The 23,865-nt window shown below is 47.5% G+C and overlaps 1 protein-coding gene across 2 annotated transcripts in view; it reads right to left on the bottom strand.

Annotated features, from left to right (window-relative positions):
• HSPA4L (heat shock protein family A (Hsp70) member 4 like) overlaps positions 1-23,865 on the bottom strand; it is a 47,703-nt gene that overhangs the window by 23,567 nt on the left and 271 nt on the right. For both annotated transcript variants that reach the window (XM_024211451.2, XM_024211452.2), the window contains exons 2-8: positions 17,766-17,823; positions 15,998-16,138; positions 6,770-6,892; positions 5,368-5,467; positions 2,423-2,556; positions 408-652; positions 247-323 (exon numbers count right to left, since the gene is read on the bottom strand). In XM_024211451.2, coding sequence (XP_024067219.1) covers positions 247-323; positions 408-652; positions 2,423-2,556; positions 5,368-5,467; positions 6,770-6,892; positions 15,998-16,138; positions 17,766-17,823 — 878 coding nt within the window. The remainder of the gene's footprint in view (positions 1-246; positions 324-407; positions 653-2,422; positions 2,557-5,367; positions 5,468-6,769; positions 6,893-15,997; positions 16,139-17,765; positions 17,824-23,865) is intronic.

Genomic DNA, 23,865 nt, shown 5'->3' with positions numbered 1-23,865 from the left:
GTGCCATATTTGAATCAAAAATCCCATTAAAGAAAAAGTTATGTAATCACATAAGTATAGACCATATTGTAATGCACACATGGCAAGGGAGGCAAATTAAGCTTGCCTCGACGACCTTAACTGACATTTAACTTTTCATTGCTTAGCTTTGCATCTTTTAACTTTTTATGGTATTTAAAAAGGTTTAGCGGTTTTTCTTTTGAGCCAGATAACAAAACATAGTACCCTGAATTAACTTCTACTTACTAGCTTGATCCATTACTGTTCTTAGAGGAGGTTCCACTTTAGCTAGGAAAGGAGCACATAACTGTTCAAACTGAGCTCTGTAGAAGAAGAAATATTGTGTTACAGGCACAACTAAAACCACCATATTCTGGTTGGAGTTAGTGTAACATGCAGTACTGTACCTGTTCATCTTACTGGAGACATCAAGGTCATCCATGAAGCACTCAATGTTGAGTGGGAGGTCAGAAGCATTTGCACTCATAAGTTTCTTCAGTTTTTCACTTTCCTGATACAAGCGCAGCAGTGCCCGAGCATTCTCTTTCACATTCAGTTTATATTTTGTCCTGAATTCCCCACAGAAGTAATCTACTAAAGCCTCGTCAAAGTTTCTGCCACCCAAAAAAGGGTCAAAAGCAGTAGCCAAGATCTGCATAGAAGTAAAATGTGTCAAGTATATACTGATCCTCTACTTTCTGCCAAATCAGCATTTTCCATAACGTTCCCCTCCACTCCGTGAAGCTTACGGGCACATAGAACTGAGAAGTTCTGGACATACAGAAGGAAGAACTGGGATCTTTATCTTGTCATGCTGCAATCTCCCTATGTAAAAATATGCCATTCCATTGAGAAAGTAAAATCTGCTAATACTCTTTCTTGCTTAAGTTTTCCATTGGGTATGCATGTCCTTGTTCAGAGCACAGCACGCCTAGGGCATTTATCTAAAAAGAACTGAGACCACAGAGCACTTTAATTTTTCGCACAACTTTTGTAGCCACTGTGTTTTGTTACTGAAGACAAATGTAGTCTAGGATAAAAAAGAATTAAGCCACTACCACCCCAGTCTTGAAAGCAGAAAGTCTCACAGATACAAAATTAAAATTGTTGAATTAAGTATACTTAGCAAACATCCCTAAGTTAGAGTGCAAAGAGTCAACTCTCCTCCCCCACTCTCTTTCAATGCATGGCTGGGAAAAGTGCAATTCAGCTATAGCCCACTTCATTTCTCAAGGAAGTTCAGCAAAGCTTCATTTACACTGGAGAGGAAGTAGAGAAGTTGGTTCTGTGACTTCTCAAGTTAGAGATGAGATAATTGTACTCTTGGTCTATAAAAGATGGGACTTTAAGGCCATGCACACACTTTCGAATTCTAACTTCTACTCAAAGAGATTCCTTGGGTGTGTGGCTAAACATTCTCCTTCTACAGTGAGCTGCTGAAGAAATGCCATGAAGGATAGTCATTTAACAACTAGAATGCAGGAAAGCTTTTATTAGTTACTACTGTTTCATACATACCGTATATACTAGATCATAAGTTGGTTTTTTATGACCCATTCATAAGCCGACTCTATAATTCAGGGGTCAGCAAACTTTGGCTCCCGGGCCATCAGGATAAGCCGCTGGCGGGCTGAGATGGTTTGTATACCTTGTGTCCGCAGGCACGGAGGTAAACAAGTGTCCCAGCACGCCAGCTGCTAACCCTGATGGGCCGGGAAGCAACTGGTGCGGAAATTTGGGGGGGGGGGGGGGGGGGGGGGGGGGGGGGGGGGTAACCCGTGACCACCCCCCACATGACCCCACCCCTAGCCCGGGACCCCGACACTCTCCCCATCCCATCCTCCCATCCCTTCCCACCTTATCTGGGGAGGGCCAGGGAAGGATGTCTCTGGACTGGCTGGAGGTGCTCCAGCAGGGTGGGCAGTGCGGCCGCAGCCTGCTCCGGCGGGCCAGACTGGGCAGCACAGCCGCAGCATGTTCCAGTAGGCTGGGCCGGGCGGCACGGCCGCAGCCTGCTCTGGGGTGTGTGCCCGAGCAGCACAGCTGCAGCCTGCCAGCCCCAGAGCTGCAGCTGCTTCGGAGGCTGGGGAGAGAGCAGCGTGGCCAGAAGCGGAGAGACTCTGGCCCCGCCTCTTCCCTTCTGGCTCTGCTGGCTGTGCTGCCTCTGTTGGGGGGAGGGGCTGTGTCCCATCTCTCCCTCTCTAAACCCGTTCATAAGCTGACCCCCGTCTCTGGTGCTTCCCTTTTTTACTAAAAAAATTCGGCTTATGAACGAGTATATATACGGTATTTACTACAAACAGGTTTGCCCACACCAGGCACGACATTTAACCATTCCGAAATGCACTCCACTGGTTTCCTGAGCATTGTCCCAATTAAGAGCATTGCCTCTGGTGCAACAATGTAGTAAAAATAAACTTACCTTCAGTTTTCCTTTGTTAAAAGCACAAACTGAAACTTGGTATGCAGAATGTCCCATATCTACAAAGACTATATTTCTAGGTTTCTCCTCCAAGGCTGGTAGATCTTGCTTATAAATTCCATAAGCTAGTGCAACTGTAAAAAAAAAAAAAAAAAGTCTCAAGCAATTTTCAATAATTTAAGTTTGTTTGTTTAAAAAAAAAAAAAAAGCCTAACTTAAGGCTCCTTTAAAAAAAAATTAGGATTGTACAAAAATTCACTTGAGATAATATATATTGACAGTCTACACAAATTTTCACTTTGTTAACATCGAATGATTTTGTTCTAAAGTGACAAAGATAAGAGAAGGTTACTCACCTGGTGCAGTAACTGAGATTCTTCGAGATGTGTCCCCCTATGGGTGCTCTATTTCAAGTGTTTGTGCATCTCTGTGCCGCTGATCAGAGAATTTCAGCAGCAGTGCCCATCTGGGTCACACATGCGCCATCTCCGCCTCACAGCGCCGTTGGCAACTCATCTGGCACACGTGACCTGACCCCGTCAGTTCCTTCTTTACTGTAGAGTACATAGTGTGAATTCCGAAGTAGAGGGGAGGAGGGTGGGTAGTGAAGCACCCATGGGGACACACATCTTGAAGAACCTCAGTTACTGCATCAGGTAATAATCTTTTCTTCTTCAAGTGATGTCCCTGTGGGTGCTCCACTTGACTGCAGAGCAGTGCCCCCTCTGTGGACAGAAGGGGCTTCGGAGTTTTCTGAGTGACTGAAGGTAGTGCTGTTAGGCCTAGCAGTGTATCAGAGCCTAAGGTCCGGTAAATTGCGTAATGCTTTATGAATATATGTTCAGAGGCCCAGGCAGCTGCTCTGCATATGTCTATGAGTGGTACACTGTTTAGAAAAGCTACTGAAATTGCTATAGATCTGGCTGAATGAGTTCTGATCCCCGGTGGAGGTTGTAAATTGTTTTGTTGGTAGCAGAGGTGAATGCACCAGGAGATCCATTCTGAGAAGGAACTGAGGGGGTCAGGTCATTTGCGATGGATATGGCGCCAACAGCACCGCAAAACAGGGATTACGCATGTGCAACCCAGACAGGCACTGCTGCTAAAATTCTCTGTCTCAGGCATGCACTGACACCTGAAATGGAGCACCCACACGAACATCACTCGAAAAAGGACATGCCATGGACAGTGGTCCCCAAACTGTGGGGCACGCTCCCCTAGCAGGGTGTGGAAGAACGTCCAGGAGGGCATGGGCCACCCCCACGAGAGGGTGGGGAAGGAGTGCTCCAGCTCTGCTCCAGCCAAGCTCCCTGCCACCAGCTCCTCACTCTAGAAAAGTCACTGTGATTTAAATTGCTCCACCTGGGTCCCACACAATGTACTCTACTTTGACTCTCCTACAATGGAAGCATTTCATCACAGCCACCCTTCTTTTGGCAAATGAGAATTTGATCCACCTTCTGCTGTAATCAATCATGGCTCTCAGATTGGCTGAAGAATTTGTAATACAGCAATGGACAACTGGAATGAGCAAATTATTCACTCATACAAATGGTGTTTGTGCCAATGCTGTAATTGGACTCTAGGCTGAGACAGGCTGGATAAGAAGCAGAGAAAGATATGTACCTAAATTTGAGGGAGAGAAAAAGATATGATTTGGATGGAGACTTCATAATGACTATGAGTTAAGCATTTTGTCAGATTTCAGACTGACAAAATGTCCATATCGTAACCAAGAGATGCACATGTTATTGCACCTGTTAATTAAGGATAATGGATCCAGTTGCCAGGGGAGGCAAGGAATTCAAAAGTACACTAACAAATTTGGAGTGTACAGGGAGACATTACATCATTGTTGATAGAGAAGAAACAGATCTGAATATTCTTTTATTCCCAAAAATCACTGGAGGGACTAAACTGGTAACAATTAGTTTTCCACAACTTCTTTTCAAATTACTATTCCTTATTTATCTTTCACGATGAAATTTTAGAATTAATGGTCTATTAATAAAGGCATGGGCAGTCATGACTACTGTAGTCAGCATTTCAACACAATTTATATTATTCTTGTTTTCAAATATGAATGAAAAATGTGACTCCCTATTGTAATATATATTTAAGCCATACATTAGTAGGACTTCACCAAAACCAGATGAAGTTTGAAACATGGTATGGTCACACTCTGGCATGCAGACTAGTACTCTTGGCTTGATTTGGGGACTGTGGGAAGTTATAGAATCGAAGTCATTTCTAAGTATGCTCAGTAAAAATCTGCTCTCACTTGAGGCCCCACAGAGTCCAATTTGACTAAGCGTCTGCCTACAGGATTGAGGCCTCAAAAAAGAATAAAGATTATGGCTTCTAGATGTATTTTTCTTGTATTTTATTTAATTTGTAGGAACTATTTGCCCTCAGACTTGAATCTTTCCTCCATTTCTTAAATATTAGCTTGTGACAAAATAACTATCTGATTGGCGTGTGTCTGTGCGCGTGTGCGCGTGTGTGAGTGAGGGAGGGAGGATCTTTTCTGCAACACATCCATCTCCCTGAAACTAAATACTACTGAGAAGAGCTATCTGGTCTCAAACCATAGACAAAGCACTCTGTGGCATGGTGCTTGGAATGTAGCAGTCCTGGTTTTAATGATTAAATAATAATAATAATAAAAAAAAAAAAAATCACCCCACCCACACCCCTCACCTTCCAAAGACTTTTTTTATTATTATTATTATTAAAGTGGAGAACAGATGTAGTATTTTAACTGGACTTTCAGAAAAGAAAAGCATAACAGCTAAATTATCAATATTTTGTAGGTTACTTTATATATTTCTAACATGCAATTGGTTATGTAATGATTATTTAGAATCCAATCTTCCAATTTTAAGAGACTGTTTAAAAAGTGTGTAACTTATTCCTGGTCTGCTTCTAGCAAGTATCAAATTTACCTGCTGTAGTTTCATTCATCAGCCTCAGACAGTTTAAACCTGCAACCTGCGCAGCTGCCATTACAGACCTTCTCTCAGCATCAGTGAAGAAACTAGGGACCTGTTTTCAAACAAAGGTTGTACTCCATTATACAAATCTCATGACACACAAAATCCTATGCTCACTTTAAAAGTTAACATAGCCATAAAACAAAACAATTCCATAAATTTGACTACCGTGGAAATTTAAGATGCCAATCATATTTAGTTAATACAGACTGATTAAAATTGCTAGATCTTTTAAAAAGTTACTTCATTACAAGTTCCAATTATCCAAACTGGTATTAAGACAAATACATATCCTGCATTGTCAAGATTTACAGAATCAGTGAAAGTCCAGATGCAAGATGCACAAGTGTTTCTAAACACAAACTACATTTAATATATTTAACACTAAAAAACTCCCAGATAGCATAAGATTTCAAGAAACAAGGTTTAGATCTTAGTAAATAGTTAAACTTTTTGTTAACAGAGAAAATATTTAAACATTTATATAGCACAGTAAAATTTTGGCTCACTTTCTAAACAAATCCAAGACATGTCTGACCCCAAAAGCATAAGCTATCTAAACATAAGAAACAAAAATATAAAATAATTCCAAAGACTGAGGCTCCTTATTACAGGAAGCTATAGCTCAAGCGTAACTCCGGAGGGGTTGAAGAGTGTATCAGAATGAAGAACAGGAGGGAGGCAGAAAGAATGAAGCTAAATAAAAATAAGATCACACACACACACACACACAAAGGCACAACCAAAGTTGTTTTATTTTTTTAAATTAGAAGCTCTTTGCGGCAGAGTCTCTGTCTTATTTGTATGGTACATATTACATTGGCAACCAAAATGTACTATGAAAACTATTTTTTAACATTGTGGTTCCACAAGCAAAAAGAACTGAGAGATTGTGTAGAAAAAACACAAGTTAGGTATAGCTCTCACATTTCAGGAGAGCTGCCGGTGGGGCCCTCAGAATCACAAAGTTTCTGCATAACTGGTCTACACTTCTTGTACAGTAGGTCTAAGATCTAGCTATAGGACGGGAGAAATTCTGTAGCATGTGTTAGGAAGCCTACTGCTGTACCAGAGTTGTCTGAGGAACACCACAAAATCATCAAGCAAATTTTGGCTTTTAACCCCATGGAGTATAAAACCTCTACACAAGATCTGCCTGTTTTTTTTGGTGAATAGGTATCAGATATTAAGAATATATTTTGTGCTTTTCAGCATATATTTACAGTTTTATTTTGTTCTGGGTGGTTTCTGGCAGCACCTCACCTGGCTCTTTTCCAGTTCACACACTATTAAAATGTACTGTTTACATACAATTACCCATAAGCAGAACTCTGGTAAATATATCACAACTTACTGAAATCACACAGTCTGCCACTGGTTTTTTTAGTGCGCTTTCTGAAGTCTCTTTAAGCTTGGCCAAAAGCATTCCTGTAACCTGTTCAATTGCAAATGGTCTCTCTTCATCTAGGTATCGCACCTGAAACACAAGATTAAACAATTGCAAAGCAGACATGAATATTTTCACAGTACGAAGAAATGTTTTGTTTTATGGGCTGTTTCATCCCAATATTTCTTTGATCTTTAAGTCCTAAGTGCAACCACTTTGTAGGTGGACAGTAGGTGTCATTTCACACTAACAAGATAGCATCTAATTGTTTTAGACAAGAGTTTTCTAAATCTTTTCTCAAAAATTTCAAATAGGAGCAGAAAAACACAAGTATTAAAAATAAGATGGAACCAAACATACCATATGTCAAGTCAGAAGACAAACCAAAGTCCTCCCAGAGATAAAAAGTAACATGTTTGGATTTCTCTTTTAGAGTTTGTCTAGTTTAGATTTCAAGCCCTTCTGGGCAGTGACATATCTTCCTCTAAGTTTTCACTACACCATGAGCCCAGACAGTACTCAAAATAACATCAACTGATGCTATAGCTACACATTGCTTATTTCACTCAAAGGATTTGAGTTGGCCGGCTGCATTTGTGTGCAGAAATCCTTGAGGGACCTGTATTAACTTGGGAGACATTCAAAGCACTGAAGTATCTGTTAAAAAAGCAGCCAACATACACAAAGATAACCAATTAAATATTAGTAATTCTGCACAACTCACCATTGCACCACCTATTAAATACATAAATACAGGACAGTAGCTAAAATGATTATATTCAAGGATCAGGTTCCATACAGGCTAAAGAGAAAGGACTGAGATTTAATAAGAGAGTGGTACACACACGTTGATATAGGGAAAGCTAATCTGGTGTTGCTACTACGCAATATTCTAAATCACATTAGGCCTTGTCTACACTGTCTGTTAATGCTTTGAAGGAGCAGTATGTCAAAGTGCACTACAGAATTTTTCGTGCATGGTAGCAAGGGCCAAACATTAGGCCAAAGCACCATAGATTTAAACCCCCAACTTGCCACACACTAAGGGCTGGTCCACACTGGGGCGGGGGATCGATATAGGAAACGCAACTTCAGCTACGAGAATAGCGTAGCTGAAGTCGACGTTTCCTATATCAAACTAAATTTACCTACTTCGGGTCCACGCGGTGCAGGCAGGCTCCCCCGTCGACAGCGCTTCCTTCTCTCGGCGAGCAGGAGTTCCGCAGTCGACGGGGGAGCGCTTCTGGGATCGATCTATCACGTCCAGATGAGACGCGATAAATCGATCCCAGAAGATCGATCTCTACCCGCCGAATTGGGCGGGTAGTGTGGACCAGCCCTAACAGACTGTGTAGGCACGCACTTAATTTTGAGTCAAACTAAATAAGACTTTTATCTTGCTGAACTTAAGTATTCACAGTTTAAATTATCAAGCCAGTTTTCCTCAAACTTGACTTCTGTAGATCCAAGTAAGAGTTAAAAAAAGCAGCCAAGTTAAAGGTCATGCCCTATATTTTACTGTATTTGAAGGTAGTAAACTAAATTTGTGCTATAGTGAGCATGAGATGCAAAAGCCATCAACAAACTCAATGAAGCCCAATGACATCCAAGGTAGAATCACGAAGAGGAGCTGGTGTATGAAAAGTTACTTTGGAGAAAAGACGGTTACTCACCGTTGTAACTGTTGTTCTTCGAGATGTGTTGCTCATATCCATTCCAGTTAGGTGTGCGCGCGCCGCGTGCACGATCGTCGGAAGATTTTTGCCCTAGCAACCCCGGTGGGTCGGCTGTGGAGCCCCCTGGAGTGGCGCCGTTATGGCGCTGGACATATACCCCAGCCGACCCAGCGCCCCCTCAGTTCCTTCTTGCCGGCTACTCCGACAGTGGGGAAGGGGGGCGGGTTTGGAATGGATATGAGCAACACATCTCGAAGAACAACAGTTACAACGGTGAGTAACCGTCTTTTCTTCTTCGAGTGCTTGCTCATATCCATTCCAGTTAGGTGACTCCCAAGCCCCCACCTAGGTGGCGGGGTCGGAGTGAGACATTGCTGTGTGCAGAACCGCTGACCCGAAAGCAGCATCGTCTCTGGATTGTTGCACCAGCGCATAGTGAGTAGCAAATGTGTGGACCGATGACCACACTGCAGCTCTACCACCCTTGGACCCCTTGCCACCGGGGGGATCCTCCTCCTCCTCCCCCGATGAGGCGGTAGCGGGCACATCCGCCATGGGTCCGCCTCCTATTGACCTGCGAGCGCACCAGGACCTCTTGCGAAGGGTGGCACGCAATATGGACCTCCAAATGGAGGAGATTGTGGAGGTTCACGACCCCATTGTAAACATTCTATCAGCGGACGCTTCCTCTCGGGTGGCGTTACCGCTGATCCCGACTATTCAAGCCAATGCCACCACTATCTGGCAAACCCCGGCCTCGATTCCACCCACGGCCAGAGGGGTGGAGCGGAAGTACTTTGTTCCCTCCAAAGACCATGAATACCTCTATACCCATCCCCAACCGTGCTCACTGGTGGTATCATCGGTGAATGCACGGGAGCGCCATGGCCAGCAGGCCGCTGCGCCCAAGTCGAAGGACGCTAAGCGCTTCGACTTGTTCGGATGCAAGGTCTACTCTGCGGGGGGGCTCCAACTCCGAGCGGCCAACCAACAGGCGCTCCTGAGCCGCTACTCCTTCAACTCCTGGTCCTCGATGGGGAAATTCAAGGAGCTGGTTCCCCAGGAATCGAGGGAGGAGTTTGGGGCTTTGGTAGAGGAGGGTATGCGGGTGGCGCGCACCTCCTTACAAGCCTCGCTTGACATTGCGGACTCGGCAGCTAGGACCCTGGCTTCGGGGATAGCCATGCGGCGACTCTCCTGGCTCCAGGTGTCTGGTTTGCCACCAGAGCTGCAGCAGACGCTACAGGATCTGCCGTTTGAGGGCCAGGGACTCTTTTCAGAGAAGACTGACGCGAGGCTTCAAAACCTCAAGGACTCGCGGACAATGATGCGCTCCCTGGGGATGCACGTCCCGGGGCCTCAGCGCAGACCCTTCCGGCCGCCGCCGCAGAGGTTTTACCCTCCCCCGCCTCGTCCTAGACAGGACTTTGCCAGGCGGCGGGGTCGAGGAGGCAGGCGGAGGTCGACCGGCCCTCAACCTGGTCAAAACCAGGGACAGCCTAGGCCACCTTCAGGGCCTAGGCAAAACTTTTGAAGGTGCGGTCGAGGACGGCACCTCGGCCTGTATCCAGGATCCGACTCCCCCCTTCCGGGATCGCCTCTCCCGCTTCCACCGTGCTTGGTCCCGTATAACCTCGGACCGCTGGGTCCTTCGCACGGTGGAGAGGGGGATACGCCCTCCAATTTTCCTCGCCCCCCCCCCCCACCCCCCCTCCCCGTCCCTCTTCAGGGCCCCCTCTCACGAGCAACTCCTTACACAGGAGGTTTTTGGGCTCCTTGCTTTGGGGGCCATAGAGGAGGTTCCATCAGAGCTAAGGGGCAGGGGGTTTTACTCCCGCTACTTCCTGATACCCAAGTCAAAAGGGGGTCTAAGGCCCATCTTAGACTTGCGCGGACTCAACAAATTCATAGTAAAGTTGAAGTTCCGCATGGTGTCATTGGGGACCATCATCCCTTCACTGGATCCTGGAGACTGGTTCGCCGCCCTCGACATGAAGGACGCTTATTTCCATATAGCGATCTATCCGCCTCACAGGCGCTTCCTGCGATTCGTAGTAAACACAGTACACTACCAATTTGCAGTCCTTCCCTTCGGCTTGTCCTCGGCTCCCAGAGTGTTCACAAAGTGTCTGGCAGTCGTCGCGGCCTTCCTTCGTCGACAAGGGATACAGCTGTTCCCATACTTGGACGACTGGCTGGTACGCGGCCGCACCAGGGACCAAGTGCAGGCTCATGTCCGCATGGTGACACACACTTTCCACGAGTTGGGCATTCTACTCAACAGAGAAAAGTCCACCCTGGTACCAACTCAGAGGATAGAGTTTATCGGAGCAGTCCTGGACTCCAGACGCGCCAAAGCCATCCTCCCCGACAGCCGCTTTCATACCATCCTAAGCGTCATTCAAGGACTCAGGACTTTCCCAATCACCACCATAAGAACTTGCCTTGCCCTATTGGGCCACATGGCCTCGTGCACCTACGTAACCAGGCACGCCAGGCTACGACTTCGCCCACTGCAGGCTTGGCTGTCATCGGTCTACCGTCCTCATCGAGACGACCTGAATATGGTGGTCACGGTTCCGGCCTCGGTCCTGGCCTCCCTCACCTGGTGGACGGATCGTACGGTGGTCTGTGCAGGAGTGCCCTTTCACGCCCCACAACCCTCCCTCCACCTAGTCACGGATGCTTCATCTCTAGGATGGGGCGCTCACCTCGGAGAGCACCATACCCAGGGCCTCTGGTCCATGGCCCAACTAGCCCTCCACATCAACGTCAGTAGATGAACATCAGCAGCCCCTGGGACCAGGGCGTCCACCGGAGTGGGCACCGGCGCCTCCATACCACCTGGTGGAGGGCGGGAGATGGTGGCCTCCGGGACCCTGGGCTCGGAGCGTGCCGAGCGGGACGCAGAAGGAGGGGCGCCTTGCGCCTGATGGTAGGCCCACGGCGTCCAGAAGGACCAATGCGCAGGAGCTTGCGTAGGGTCCTCCGCCGTCTCCTGCAGGTGGGTGGCCTCCGCATCCGAGGAACGGGACGCCGACCTCGATGGCCACGGCGGTGCCGAGCGCACTGACACCGGCACCGGATGGTACGGTGCCGATCGGTGCCGGTCGTAGGGCGATCTGTCCCTGCCCGGTGCCGGGGAACGGTGCCGAGATCTAGATCGGGATCGGTGCCGGTAGTCTCTTCGGTGCCGAGAGCCCGATCTGGAGCGGGACGAAGATCTCGAGGAGGCCCGGTACCGGGAGCGGCCTCTCGAGCCCGAGCGGCGCTCATACCGGTGCCGGGAGCTCCGTCTCGAGCCCGAGCGGTGCCGGTCGTCGCGACGGTGCCGGGATCTGGAACGGCGTCGTGAAGGTGATCGGTGCCGCGAGTACGACCGGTGCCGAGGTGACATTCGGCGCCGGGACTCCGAGCGGCGTCGGGACGTGCTCCTGGACCTCGAACGGTGCCGCAAGTCTGGAGCTGGAGACGGCGGGCGCAGCAGGGCAGGCTTGCCCCTGGACTGCAGCTGGCGCGGAGCAACCGGTGCCAGGAGGTGTGACGGCCCCGGTTCGGTGAAGGCAATCAGGTCCCGTGCCGTTGCAAAAGTCTCCGGGGTGGACGGGAGACAAGGTTCCACCACCAGCCTAGGTGGGGAAACAGTCCGCACCGGACTCGACGGCCTCGGTGCCGGAGTCAACGGTGGGGCCGCCTGTTGTGGGCGGTCCAACGGCGGACGCGGCTCTACCCCCGGCACCGAGGGAGCCGGCGTCTTCGGCGCAGCCGTGTCCTGGGTCTTGCGGACCTTCTTGTGGCCCGGAGACAGCGATCGGCGCCGAGGCCCCTGAGGCGGGCGCGGTGCCGACGTCGGTCGGTGCCGTGGTTTATCCGTCGCACCGGTCGGAGCCGCCGGGGCGCTGCGCACGGAAGCGCTCGGTGCCGGGGCGCTGTGCACCGAAGTGCTCGGTGCCGGGACGCTGCGCACCGAAGGAGGGTCCGGACTCAGAGCCGCCTCCATCAGGAGCTGTCGGAGCCTGAAATCTCGCTCCTTCCTCGTCCTCGGCTTGAAGGCCTTGCAGATAGGGCACTTATCTGCGGGATGGGCCTCCCCAAGGCACTTCAAGCAGGAGCTATGCGGGTCGCTTGTTGGCATGTGCTTCCCGCAGGACGCGCACGGCTTAAAGCCAGGAGCCTTGGGCATGAGCCCGGCTGTGCGCCGGGGGGAAAAGGGGGGAGACAACCCCCTAAACCCCCGCTAACGATTTACAACTAAACAAGAACTAAACAACTAACTATCTAAAGAACTATAACAACTATATACAACTATCTACACTAAGGAGAATGAGAAAGCTAGGGAGTGTGGAGATCAGCTAAGCCGCGCTCCACAGTTCCAACGACCGTCAGGGGCGGTAAGAAGGAACTGAGGGGCGCTGGGTCGGCTGGGGTATATATCCAGCGCCATAACGGCGCCACTCCAGGGGGCTCCACAGCCGACCCACCGGGGTTGCTAGGGCAAAAATCTTCCAACGATCGTGCACGCGGCGCGCGCACACCTAACTGGAATGGATATGAGCAAGCACTCGAAGAAGAAAAAATGCTTTTCATTTTCCTCATAGTTAAGACCCCACCAAATCTATGGTCCACTATGGTTAATTTCACAGCCATAGGATTTAAAAACTGGTAAATTTCACGTTTTCAGATGTTTAAATCTGAAATTTCATGGTGTTGTAACTGTGGGGGTCCCGACCCAAAAGGGGATTGGGGGTGGAGGGGTAGCAGGCTCCCGGAGGTGGATCTGATCTCCCCCCCACTTCCCCCCCCGAGCAGCTGTCCAGGGGTGGAGAAGTCCTGTCCCTCTCCAGCCCAGCCAAGATGGGACCCAACTCCACAAGTCACCTCCAGCTGCAGGAACCTCTGAGGCTGCTGCCCAGTCCCAGAGCATCCTGCAGCAGGGGGAGGCACCCGGAAGTGGATCTCGGCCTAGAGCAGGGGTGGGGAACCTTTTTTCTATCAGGGGCCATTGACCCACAGGAAAAAAAATCAGTTGCAGGCCACACAGCCCCCGCGAGGGGGCACATAAGCTTGGGGCTTCCCCTAGGCTCCGGGGTGGGGCCAGAAATGAGGGGTTCAAGGTACGGTAGGGGGCTCAGGGCTGGGGCAGGCAGTTGGGGTGTGGGATCTGGGCAGGAGTTAGGGTGCAGAAGGGGGTTCCGACCTGGAGGAGGGGGTTGGGGTGCAGGTGGGGGTGCAGGGTCTGGGAGGGAGTTGGGGTGCAGGGTCTGGGAGGGAGTTGGGGTGCAGGAGAGGGTTCCGACCTCAGGCAGGGGGTGCGGGTTCCGGCCAGGCGGCACTTAACTCAGGCGACTCCTGGTTGGTGACACAGAGGGGTTAACTCAGGCTCCCTGCCTGGCCTGGCACTGTGCTGCTCCTGGAAGTGGCCGACATGTCCAGCCCCTAGGCGGAGGCACGGACAGGCGGCTCTGCAAGGTGCCTGCAGGCACCAACCCACAGCTCCCACTGGCCGCAGTTCCTGGTCAATGGGAGCTGCGAAGCCAGCGCTAGGGGCAGCACACAGAGCTTCCCTGATTGCCCCTGCCCTGAGGGGCCGCAGGGATATGCCGGCCGCTTCCGGGAGCTGCGTGGAGCCGCCCAGACTTTTAACGGCCTGGCAACCCTAGCTTCCCTCCACAGTAGTGTGAGGCCAGTGCTCACAGCTCCAGCTTCCGGCCCGCAGCGTGGAGACTTGCTGCGGACCAGATGAAATTAAGCAGTGGCCTGAACTCGGCCCATGGGCCGTAGGTTCCCCACCTCTAGCCTAGAGGGAAGAGCTGAATTTCCAGAGATCCATGGAGCACCTGAATCCACCTCAACAGTTCAGGGCTAGTGCCATGACTGTGGCCATACCAGGGACGTAAAATGTTAATCGGTAAGCATTAGGCTTACTGTTAACCGACCTTAACCGTTAGCCCCCGGCCACGCCGGCCGGAGCAACCCCAGCCCCTCTCCCTTTAATCAGTTAACTGGTTAAACGATGTAATTTTAATTTAAACAGTTAACTTTTTAAATGATGTTTACATCCCTAGGCCATACACTACAGGCACAACTCACCAAAGAACTTCCACAGAAAGCACACTGATGTGGACAAGTTAAACTTGTATACTCTCATCCAAAATGGCTTGTGTCCCTGCACAGTAAGCACTCCAGGAAAAAGATGCCAATTCATTACCAGAAGAGCTCCCCTGCCAGAAAACCTATCTTAGTCCTGTAGCTATGATGCTTGGATAGAAGTGTATTTTGGTATCGAAGCAAGGACAGCATGACATCAATTAATCCATGGCACTGCATATGCCAGCTCGCCTTACACCAAGTCATGGAGTCCCTGATCATGTTAAGAAGCAGACCTTAATTTCTCTTATGTTAAACTGAAAGCTGAATAGACCAGAACTTGAGTACTACCCTAATAAGGATGAGGAAAAGCAACCAAAGCTTTAACAACATTGTGTAACACTACAAATATGTTGAGTATAATTTGGAATTCATCTGTGTAATGCAGCAAGAATGCCAACTACATAAGGCCCCTCTCCAGCTTCTTTTTCTTCTGAGGCACCGGTGATTGCGACTGGTGCCTATCCGCTGGCTGCATGCAGTAAAAGCCGTGATGGTGCCGAGAGTCTCGTGAGGAGTCCTTCCTTGGCACCAGATCCCAGGACGATGGTGCCAGGGCACTCTGCACCAAGGAGGAGGTGCTAGGCGCGGGATGCCCGATCCAGGGTTTGACTGGGGCCGGAGTGCGACCTCCATCAGCAGAACTTTGAGACACTGGTCCCTGTCTTTCAAAGTTCTAGGGTGAAACCCGCAACAGATCCTGCACTGGTCTTTCTGGTGACTCTCTCCTAGAAACCGCCAGCACAAAGAATGCGGGTCACTTTTGGGCATGCGTTTACCGCAGGCCTCGTAAGTTTTAAACCCAGGGGACCGCGGCATGCCACAGCGCTGGGGAACCAATGGGGGGGGGGAGCCCAAAGAAGAAACCTTAACACTAACACACTAACTATACTAAGAAGTAAACAACTTTGTACAATGGACACTGCTAACGGCACTTGCCAAGGCAAGAGCTATGCGACGTTCCAGCTAACCGTCACAGGTGGTAAAAAGAGGGGGTAGCGGGTCAGCAGGGTTCTATATTGAGCAACATGAATGCGCAACTCCAGGGGGTGCCCAGGCCAACCCGACGGATGCTGCTAGGGGAAAAATTTTACAGCTGCCGTGCAAGTGCGCGCACACACACCTGATTGGAATTGACATGAACAAGCACTCGAAGAAAAACTCTTCCTTTCCTTTCCTCCCCTCCCCCAGGTTGGATGGATATGCATATATCCAGAGCCTTTATAGAATTTAAGAAAATTAAAATAGAAAGCTCAGTGAAGGAATTTCATTTGAGAAGTAAATTACAGCCAAGCAGAATCTCTATTTGCTTGTCAAAATAATGACGCAGATTATGACAGCAGTAGGTATGCATGGAAACTGCAAAACTCACCTTCAGCCCTACACTCCCATTTGGCATCTTTTGAAGCTCATAGGGAAGTTTGACTCTTTCACCTTGTATGTAGGGATCATCAAATGCTCTTCCATGCATTTTTTTGAAGCCATGTAATGTATTCTTTACATTTGTGACAATCTGTGGAAGATAAATGTGTTACTATGAGAGGCATATCAGAAAACACAGAAATTATGGCTTTATTTATCTCAGTGTGGCTTAAAGTTCAAAATAGGAACTAGGGCCTGCTATGAACAAGAACTTCCAGCATTTGAGCAATGTATCCTTTTCCTCACTTCTCACTGAATACAACTATTATTAAGCATGTCACTTTATTTATGAGACCAATTAATACACTCAAACCCACTTTCTGTGTCTAAGTCAGTATTCATTTCACTAGTTTTCCCCTTCCTTATCTTAAAAGGAACTTCCTATTATACCCAATTTGGACAGTGATTAACTACATACAACTATCTTAACAATGTTATTAAAATATTGTAATTAAATGTCTAGTAATTTTTAGGGCTTAAAGTACCCAAAAAATGTTTAATTCAGATCCCAATTCAATATGAGCCTTCCACTTACCTACTCTCTCAATATTTCGGGATAGTGATTTAAAAACACAGATTTTAAAGCCTGACTTTTTTGACCCATCATACAGCAAAAGAACTTGCTCATTTTGTTTTATAATGAATACAGAATTTTTAAGCCAATTACAACTGTACTCCAAGCTTTGAAAGTGTACCTTGTATTTACTAGCCTGAGAATTAAGCTTAACAGTTGGAAGTCAATGTGAAACATAAAGGCCCCCATCTCCAGCAATGTCCAGTAGCTGTGTACTGATGAGCTGTGCATGGCTGCTGAAAATGAGGGTCCACCTGCCCCTGGAACATGCCTGAGGGCTCCATTCTTTTGGTTAATAGGTATAAGAGTATCTGAAATTTAACTACCCACCTTCTGGGAAGAGACATGGGGAGTTCTTTCCCTATTACTCCACAACTTCCTGACTAGGGTGCATGAGCATGTAAAGGGTAAGAGATATCCTCTGTTATTATTTCCACTCCCTAGATTCTGCTGCAAGGGGTCTTTGCTATTCAATCCTCATTTTTTAGGTATTCCTCCTAGTGATTATCTCCAGTCCCAGCCTTTGCTCCTGTTCTTAGTTTTCCCAAGCAGCAGGAAGTGAAGTTACAAAGTTCACAAGTTTTACTGCTGTCCAGAGTTCTGAACAGAGGTAGTGAAACTGGCGAGTCTGAATTTCACTATACTGTCTGGGAAAGCTACAAGCAGCGGCACAGACATTTGTGTTGTGTCTATAAATTCAGAAAGACAGCATTCCTTCCGTTTTCATTTTCAAACTATAAGGGCCACAAGCTTTTCTTAATGAATGCTAACACTTTTCAGAAATTGAAGACTTGAGCCTATACCCATTCTTCTCCCCCCACTAAGGAAAGTTTCTTATTCTTCACTGGTGAGTAGACCAAGTCCTACATTTCTCCCTGTCTTTCCTCTAAAAAGAAAAAATAAAAAAAATCAAGAATTAACCAGAGGCAATATTTCAATTAGTTTTAACAGAGAGGTGTACAGCCTAATGATTTAGTAATAATGGTAACAAAAGCAAGGAAATTTTAAGCATATATTTTAAGTTAAAACATGAAACAATGTATCAGATTTCTTCACCCTTACACTTCCCTCACAACTCAACAGGAGATGAGTAATTTAAAGGTCACTTAAATTCCTGTAAAGTAATATGATTAGATCCATTTACCTGGCTTTTTGCTGCATTTCCTATGGCCCGGGTTTTGGATCCTAGAGATATACAAGCTCTAAATAACAACAGAAAAAGAAATATTCAGCTTTGACAGAAAACAATGTCAGGGGAAAAGTATACTTTTTTTTCCCCAGAGTAAACCCATACACTACTTTTAAAAGATCATCAATTGCTCCTTAAATTACTTTGTGGAATTCTTTAAGTCACATTAACATTTTCTATTGCCCGAAATTATTTCCCTTCCTTCAGTTGTAAGTGTGCTGGTAGTTGATGCCCAACACCTAAAGGCTTCATGCACCAGTAATAAAATATATTGTCTGTTCCAGCACATATTTTAATGTGCATTTTATTAGAATACCTAGTTCTTATAGTGTTTTTCATCAGTAGATCTCAAAGTGTTTTACAAAGCAGGCAAATATCAGTATCCCCATTTTGCAAGCAGGGAAACTGAGGCATGGAGTTTGCCCAAGGTCACCCAGCAGGCCAGCAACAGTATTAATACATCACTGGAATTTCTAGACATTAGAGATGAGAATTTTCTAACTCAAAAAGTGTTGCAGCCAACTCAAGGGAAATCTTTATTGGACTTTGTTCTAACAGACAAAGAGGAACTGATCAAAGAACTAAAGTTAATGGTAGCTTAGTTACAATGTTCATGACTTGATCACATACATACTGTGCAAGCAGAATGAAGTCCATACCAATAATATACATATGGTGCGTTAATAGGACCAATTTCACAAATTTGAAAACAATTATGAGAAATCAGCTGGGGCAGAATTTAATCAGAAAAATGTGAATGATCATTGGAAATCATTAAATAATCCTTTCTAGAAGCTCAAAAAGTCACAATCCCAATTGAGGAAGGTGGCCATGGTAGTTAAAAAATAACCTGGTTTAGAGGGGAAGCGAAGACAGATATATACACACACAAACACATACACACAAAAATCAAATGTGATCCTGAGATGAATAAACAGGGGAATCTCAAGTAGGAGTAGAAAGGTTATTTTCCCTCTGTATTTGGCTCTGGTGCAACTGCTACTGAAATGCTGAGTCCAGTTCTGGTGCATATTTTTCTGGGGCCCCCCATTTTTCCAGGAGCCCCTGGCCAGAGCATCTATCGCCCCGCCCCCTGACAAGGCTGGCTGGAGGGGGGAAGACAGGTGGCCAGATCACTCCTACTCCTCATTGCCCACCCACCCAAGTATCTCCTCCTGCCTATACCACTGCCGTACCAGTAGGTCCCCGGTATCCATCGCCCTTGTCAAGAACACAACCCTGAGGTATACCGGGGACCCGCTGTATAGAGAGCGTACCGATCAAATTTGCAAATGAGACAAAGCTGAGGAGAGGGGGTTGCCAATACTTTTGGAGGATACAACTAACATTCAGAGGGATTTTGATAAACTGGAGAACTGGGTTATAGACAACAAAATGAAATTCAACAAAGACAAATGTAAGGTGCTACACTTAGGGAAGAAAACCCCAAATGCACAAATACAAAATGGGGGGAAACTGGCTTGACAGCAGTACTGCTGAGAAGGATCTGGGAGTTGTGGTGGGTCACAACCGCAATATGAATCACCAATGCAATGCTGTTGCCAAAAAAAAAGGGGGGGAGATTGCAATTTTAGGTTGCATTAACAGAGACATAGCATGCAAGTCACGGGATGTGATAGTACTGCTCTACTCGGCACTGGTTAGGCCTCAGCTGGAGTATTGTGTCCAATTTTGGTCACCAATGTAGAGAAAGGATGTAGAAAAACTGGAAAGGATTCAGAGGCAACCAACAAAGATAATCAAAGGGGTGGATTGCAAGCCATACGAGCAAAGGCTGAATGAACTGGATATGTTTAGTTTGGAAAAAGAGGAGATTAATGGGGGGGGGAACGACATGATAATGGTACTCCTGTGGGAATTCTGCACCACTGGGCAATGCAAAATTTGCGCAGAAAAGGGTTGCAGAGTTGCTGGCAGCCACCAGGGACCACTCAACCTGGCAAAGCTTAGTCTGCAAATAGAAGACACTTCAAGAAGGAATGGGGTGGGAGCTGGAGGGTTCCCAGCAGATGCACTTCCTAGCATACTTCTGCAGTAGCCAGTGTGGCTAACCCCAGGGCCGCCCAAGCAGCTGGCCCCGGAGCCAGCTACTCAGGCAGCCCTGGGGACCGCCAAGCTGGCCAGCTGCTTGGACAGCCCCCCGGGGGTGGTGGGTCCCCCATGTCCCCCCCCCAGCGGCGGCAAGCCCCCCGGGTCTCCCTCCCACCCCCCCAGTGGCGGGCCCTCCAGGACTCCCCTTTCGGAGGAAGACGGAGTGGCAGCAGGCCCCTCTCCCCAAGATTCAATCATGAGTATTTTTAGTAAAAGTCATGGACAGGTCACGGGCAAAAACCAAAAAATCACAGCCCCATGACCTGTCCACGACTTTTACTAAAAATACTCATGATTAAATCGTAGTGCTGGAGAGTAGGGATAGGGTCCAGAGTGACCTAGACAAATTGGAGGATTGGGCCAAAAGAAATCTGATGAAGTTCAACAAGTACAAGTGCAGAGTACTGCACTTACGAAGGAAGAATTACATGTACCGCTACAGGCTGGGGACCGACTGGCTAAGCGGCAGTTCTGCAGAAAAGGACCTGGGGATTACAGTGGACAAGAAGCTGGATATGAGTCAGCAGTGTGCCCTTGTTGCAAAGACAGCCAACAGCATATTGGGCTGTATTAGTAGGAGCATTGCCAGCAGATTGAGGGAAGTGATTATTCCCCTCTATTCAGCACTGGTGAGGCCACATCTGGAGTACTGCGTCCAGTTTTGGGTCCCCTACTACAGAAAGGATGTGGACAAATTGGAGAGAGTCCAGTGGAGGGCAACGAAAATGAGCTGGGGCACATGACTTACGAGGAGAAGCTGAGGGAACTGGGGTTATTTAGTCTGCAGAAGAGAAGAGTGAGGGGGGGATTTGAGAGCAGCCTTCAACTACACGAATGGGGGTTCCAAAGAGGATGGAGCTTGACTGTTCTCAGTGGTGGCAGATGACAGAACAAGGAGCAATGGTCTCAAGTTGCAGTGAGAGAGGTCTAGGTTGGGTATTAGGAAACACTGTTTCACTAGGAGTGTGGTGAAGCACTGGAATGGGTTACTTAGGAAGGTGGTGGAATCTCCATCCTTAGAGGTTTTTAAGGCTTGACTTGACAAAGCCCTGGCTGGGATGATTTAGTTGGTGTTGGTCCTGCTTTGAGCAGGGGATTGGACTAGATGACCTCCTGAGGTCTCTTCCAACCCTAATATTCTATGACAACCATATCACTACTGGCAAGCACATTTTTCAAACCCTGTGTCTGTTGTGCATATATTGAAACTTTAAGGATTCAGTAATAACTTTATTAAGATCCCTGCAGGAAAGCTAACAATCAAGATTCCTCTCAGTTACAGAGTAAAAATTTGAGAATAGTTACTAATTAAAGCAGCGGGATTCAAAAATGCATTGCTAGCTAGCATGTGCTAACTAAATGCATTCTACAAGTCTACACTGCCTTGTTTTCACAAGACCTTACCACGGGTTAGCACATGATAATTCCTAGGGTATACCACAAACACCTGTCTTGGAACAAATATTTGGGGAGGTTCAGGCTAGTTTATGATGCTGTTAACTACCTCAAGTTAGTTGGAAATGAGCAGACATACCTAAAGAACATATTTAGTTTGCATGTGTTATCTAACCTGTTAACTCCATGCCTTTAAATCCTGATCTAGGCAAACCTAGACGAGTTGTCCCCAACCTTTCTGTTGCAATAGCATAGTCACGTTCCCAGAAGAGTGTGGCGGGCACCGGACGACCAGCTGCCGAAATGCCACCGAGAACCAGCGTCATCAAGAAGCATCGCCGCCAAAATGCCGCCGAGAACCAGCGGCATTTCGGCGGCGACGCTTCTCGGCGGCATTTCGGCGGCGGGTTGTCCGGCGGCCACGCTCCTCGGCGGCAGGTTGTCCGGCAGAAGCGCTCCCTTGTCAGTAGGCGGGCGCACATAAATGCCATGGCGCCTGCGGGCACCGCGTTGGGGACCATTGACCTAGACATTTACAGAGGTTCTTGGAGCTCACCTGGGCCTTACTAAATTAGGTACACCTTTCTAAATCCAAAGTCTAAACAAGGCCATATTGGCTTGATAAGGCTTAGTGCTCCTATGCAAAGTAAAAATTGCTTGTTTGACATTTCTATCCAGTACAATAATTCACACTACTTCAAAAAAGCAGACAAAAAATTAATTCTCTTCCTAAAGCCTCATTAGATTGTATTAGGGCTGAGTCTCAACTTGAAAAGTCAAGATAAATACCATAAGTCCTTCAATACCTAGACAAAAAGAGGAGCTGTTTAATGATTTTTATAAAGCATCCTGCTGCACCCAAGTATCAAAGCACATGGTATGTTTCCTCTAGTTATGTCAACTTGCTTTTGTCAGTTTGAAAACAGCTAAATTTTGTATATTATTCCATCTGATATACTAAAAGGCTAACTAAATACACTGAAATGTCTGAAGTGCATATGCAAAGAATGCACTCCAAAAACAGATGTTAAGCAGAAGTGGTATTCTAAAATAGATGGACCTGAATATACTTGATATTTGGGGATTCTTTGGAGTAGTCTCAAGACAGTGTTGCCTATTAAGAATGGTCTCTGGCACAAGTTTCAAAATAGGTTTCAAAATGTTGATGCTCACAAAAAACAACAACAACCTAGTTCCTTACTAAAAATTTTGGAAACAAGGAAAGGGCGGTATTATCAGATAATACATTGTGGTATTTAAAGCAAAGCGTCTTCATCATTAACATCTTAGACACATTAACCAGTGTGTTTCAGTACTTGGCTTTTTTTTTTGTAATAGACTAAAGCCTTTTTGTATATAAATAAATATTGAGCAAAGTTAAACACATTTATTCCCAAGAGATGAAATAGTAAAATACTATACTCAAAACAGACTTCTCTGGGAGGAGCAAGGCTTTCTTTAGTTGCTCTTTATAGGTCTGGAATTTTTTTTTACAAATGAGCATGCACCATTCAAGAAGTACAGTTTATGAGCCTTTTACATGAATTCCTGGTTTCTAGTAGAACATTACACACAGCTGAAGCTTACTTAAAGTCCAACCTAGGTATAGAAACAGAGGAGGCAAATCTCCACCTACTCTTGCGTGTCCCATCATCACGAACATAGTCCATCCCCCCTTGCTAGAAACCTCGATATTTCACAGCCAGGAGAGGAAGCAGCAAAACAAGTAGGAACAAGATTTTTTGGGGGGAGGCGGGGGGAGAAGAAGGGGGGGAAAGAGGAAAGACTCCTCATATCATCCTCTTTTATCCTCCTTCAGACAACCTCCTCTTCCATCTCCTCTAGTCCCTCATGCTCATTCCATCATCTGTTCTTAGTGAAATAGCTTCTGAACACTGCAAACCACTGCAATGTGAATTGTGCATGAACCTATCTGTTTAAAAGAGATCTTCGCTGACCAAATCCCGAAGTATCAGAGGGCAGAGAAATTCCACTGGGTCTCGGAAAAGGCCTCCTTCAGCAGGCTATAAAATGGGTTCCTATCACCTCCCGGGCACCAGAGATGATAACCAAGAAATATCACTTGAACAGAACCCCCACCCGAAATCATCGTCAGCTAGCCTGTCACAGAGGTGGGAGGCAGGGAAAGGAGCGCAGAGGAGAATGGAGAAGGAGGAGGAGGAGAAGCGGATGAATGAGCAGGACCTAATCCTGCCACTGATACCGCACTGCTCCAGCGGATCCCAGGCACGGACACACGCACCCGCCGGCCGCTGCCACTCCCCGCGCTCCTCGGCTCCGCTCCCCCGGGCCACAGGGGGCTGAGAGCGACCCGTTCCAGGCCCGGGGGCAAGAGGGGCTCTGTCCAGCAGGGGAAGCGAACAGGGATCTGCGTGCTGGAGCTTCTCAAAGCGACTGTCCCCTCCGGGGCCACGCTGACGCGCCCTGTCCTCGGGGGGTGTGTGCACTGACGGAGAAGGCGCCGGTACCCGCGAGAGGGGCCCGGTACGCACGGGAGGGACAGCGGGCGGGGGACGGGGCCCGGTAC

This window comes from Terrapene carolina, unplaced genomic scaffold, assembly GCF_002925995.2.
Source record: "Terrapene carolina triunguis isolate 2854851 unplaced genomic scaffold, T_m_triunguis-2.0 Scaffold66, whole genome shotgun sequence".
NCBI lineage: Eukaryota > Metazoa > Chordata > Testudines > Emydidae > Terrapene > Terrapene triunguis.
The sequence above is the reverse complement of the archived record's forward strand: the minus strand, read 5'-3'. Positions and strand labels throughout refer to the sequence as shown.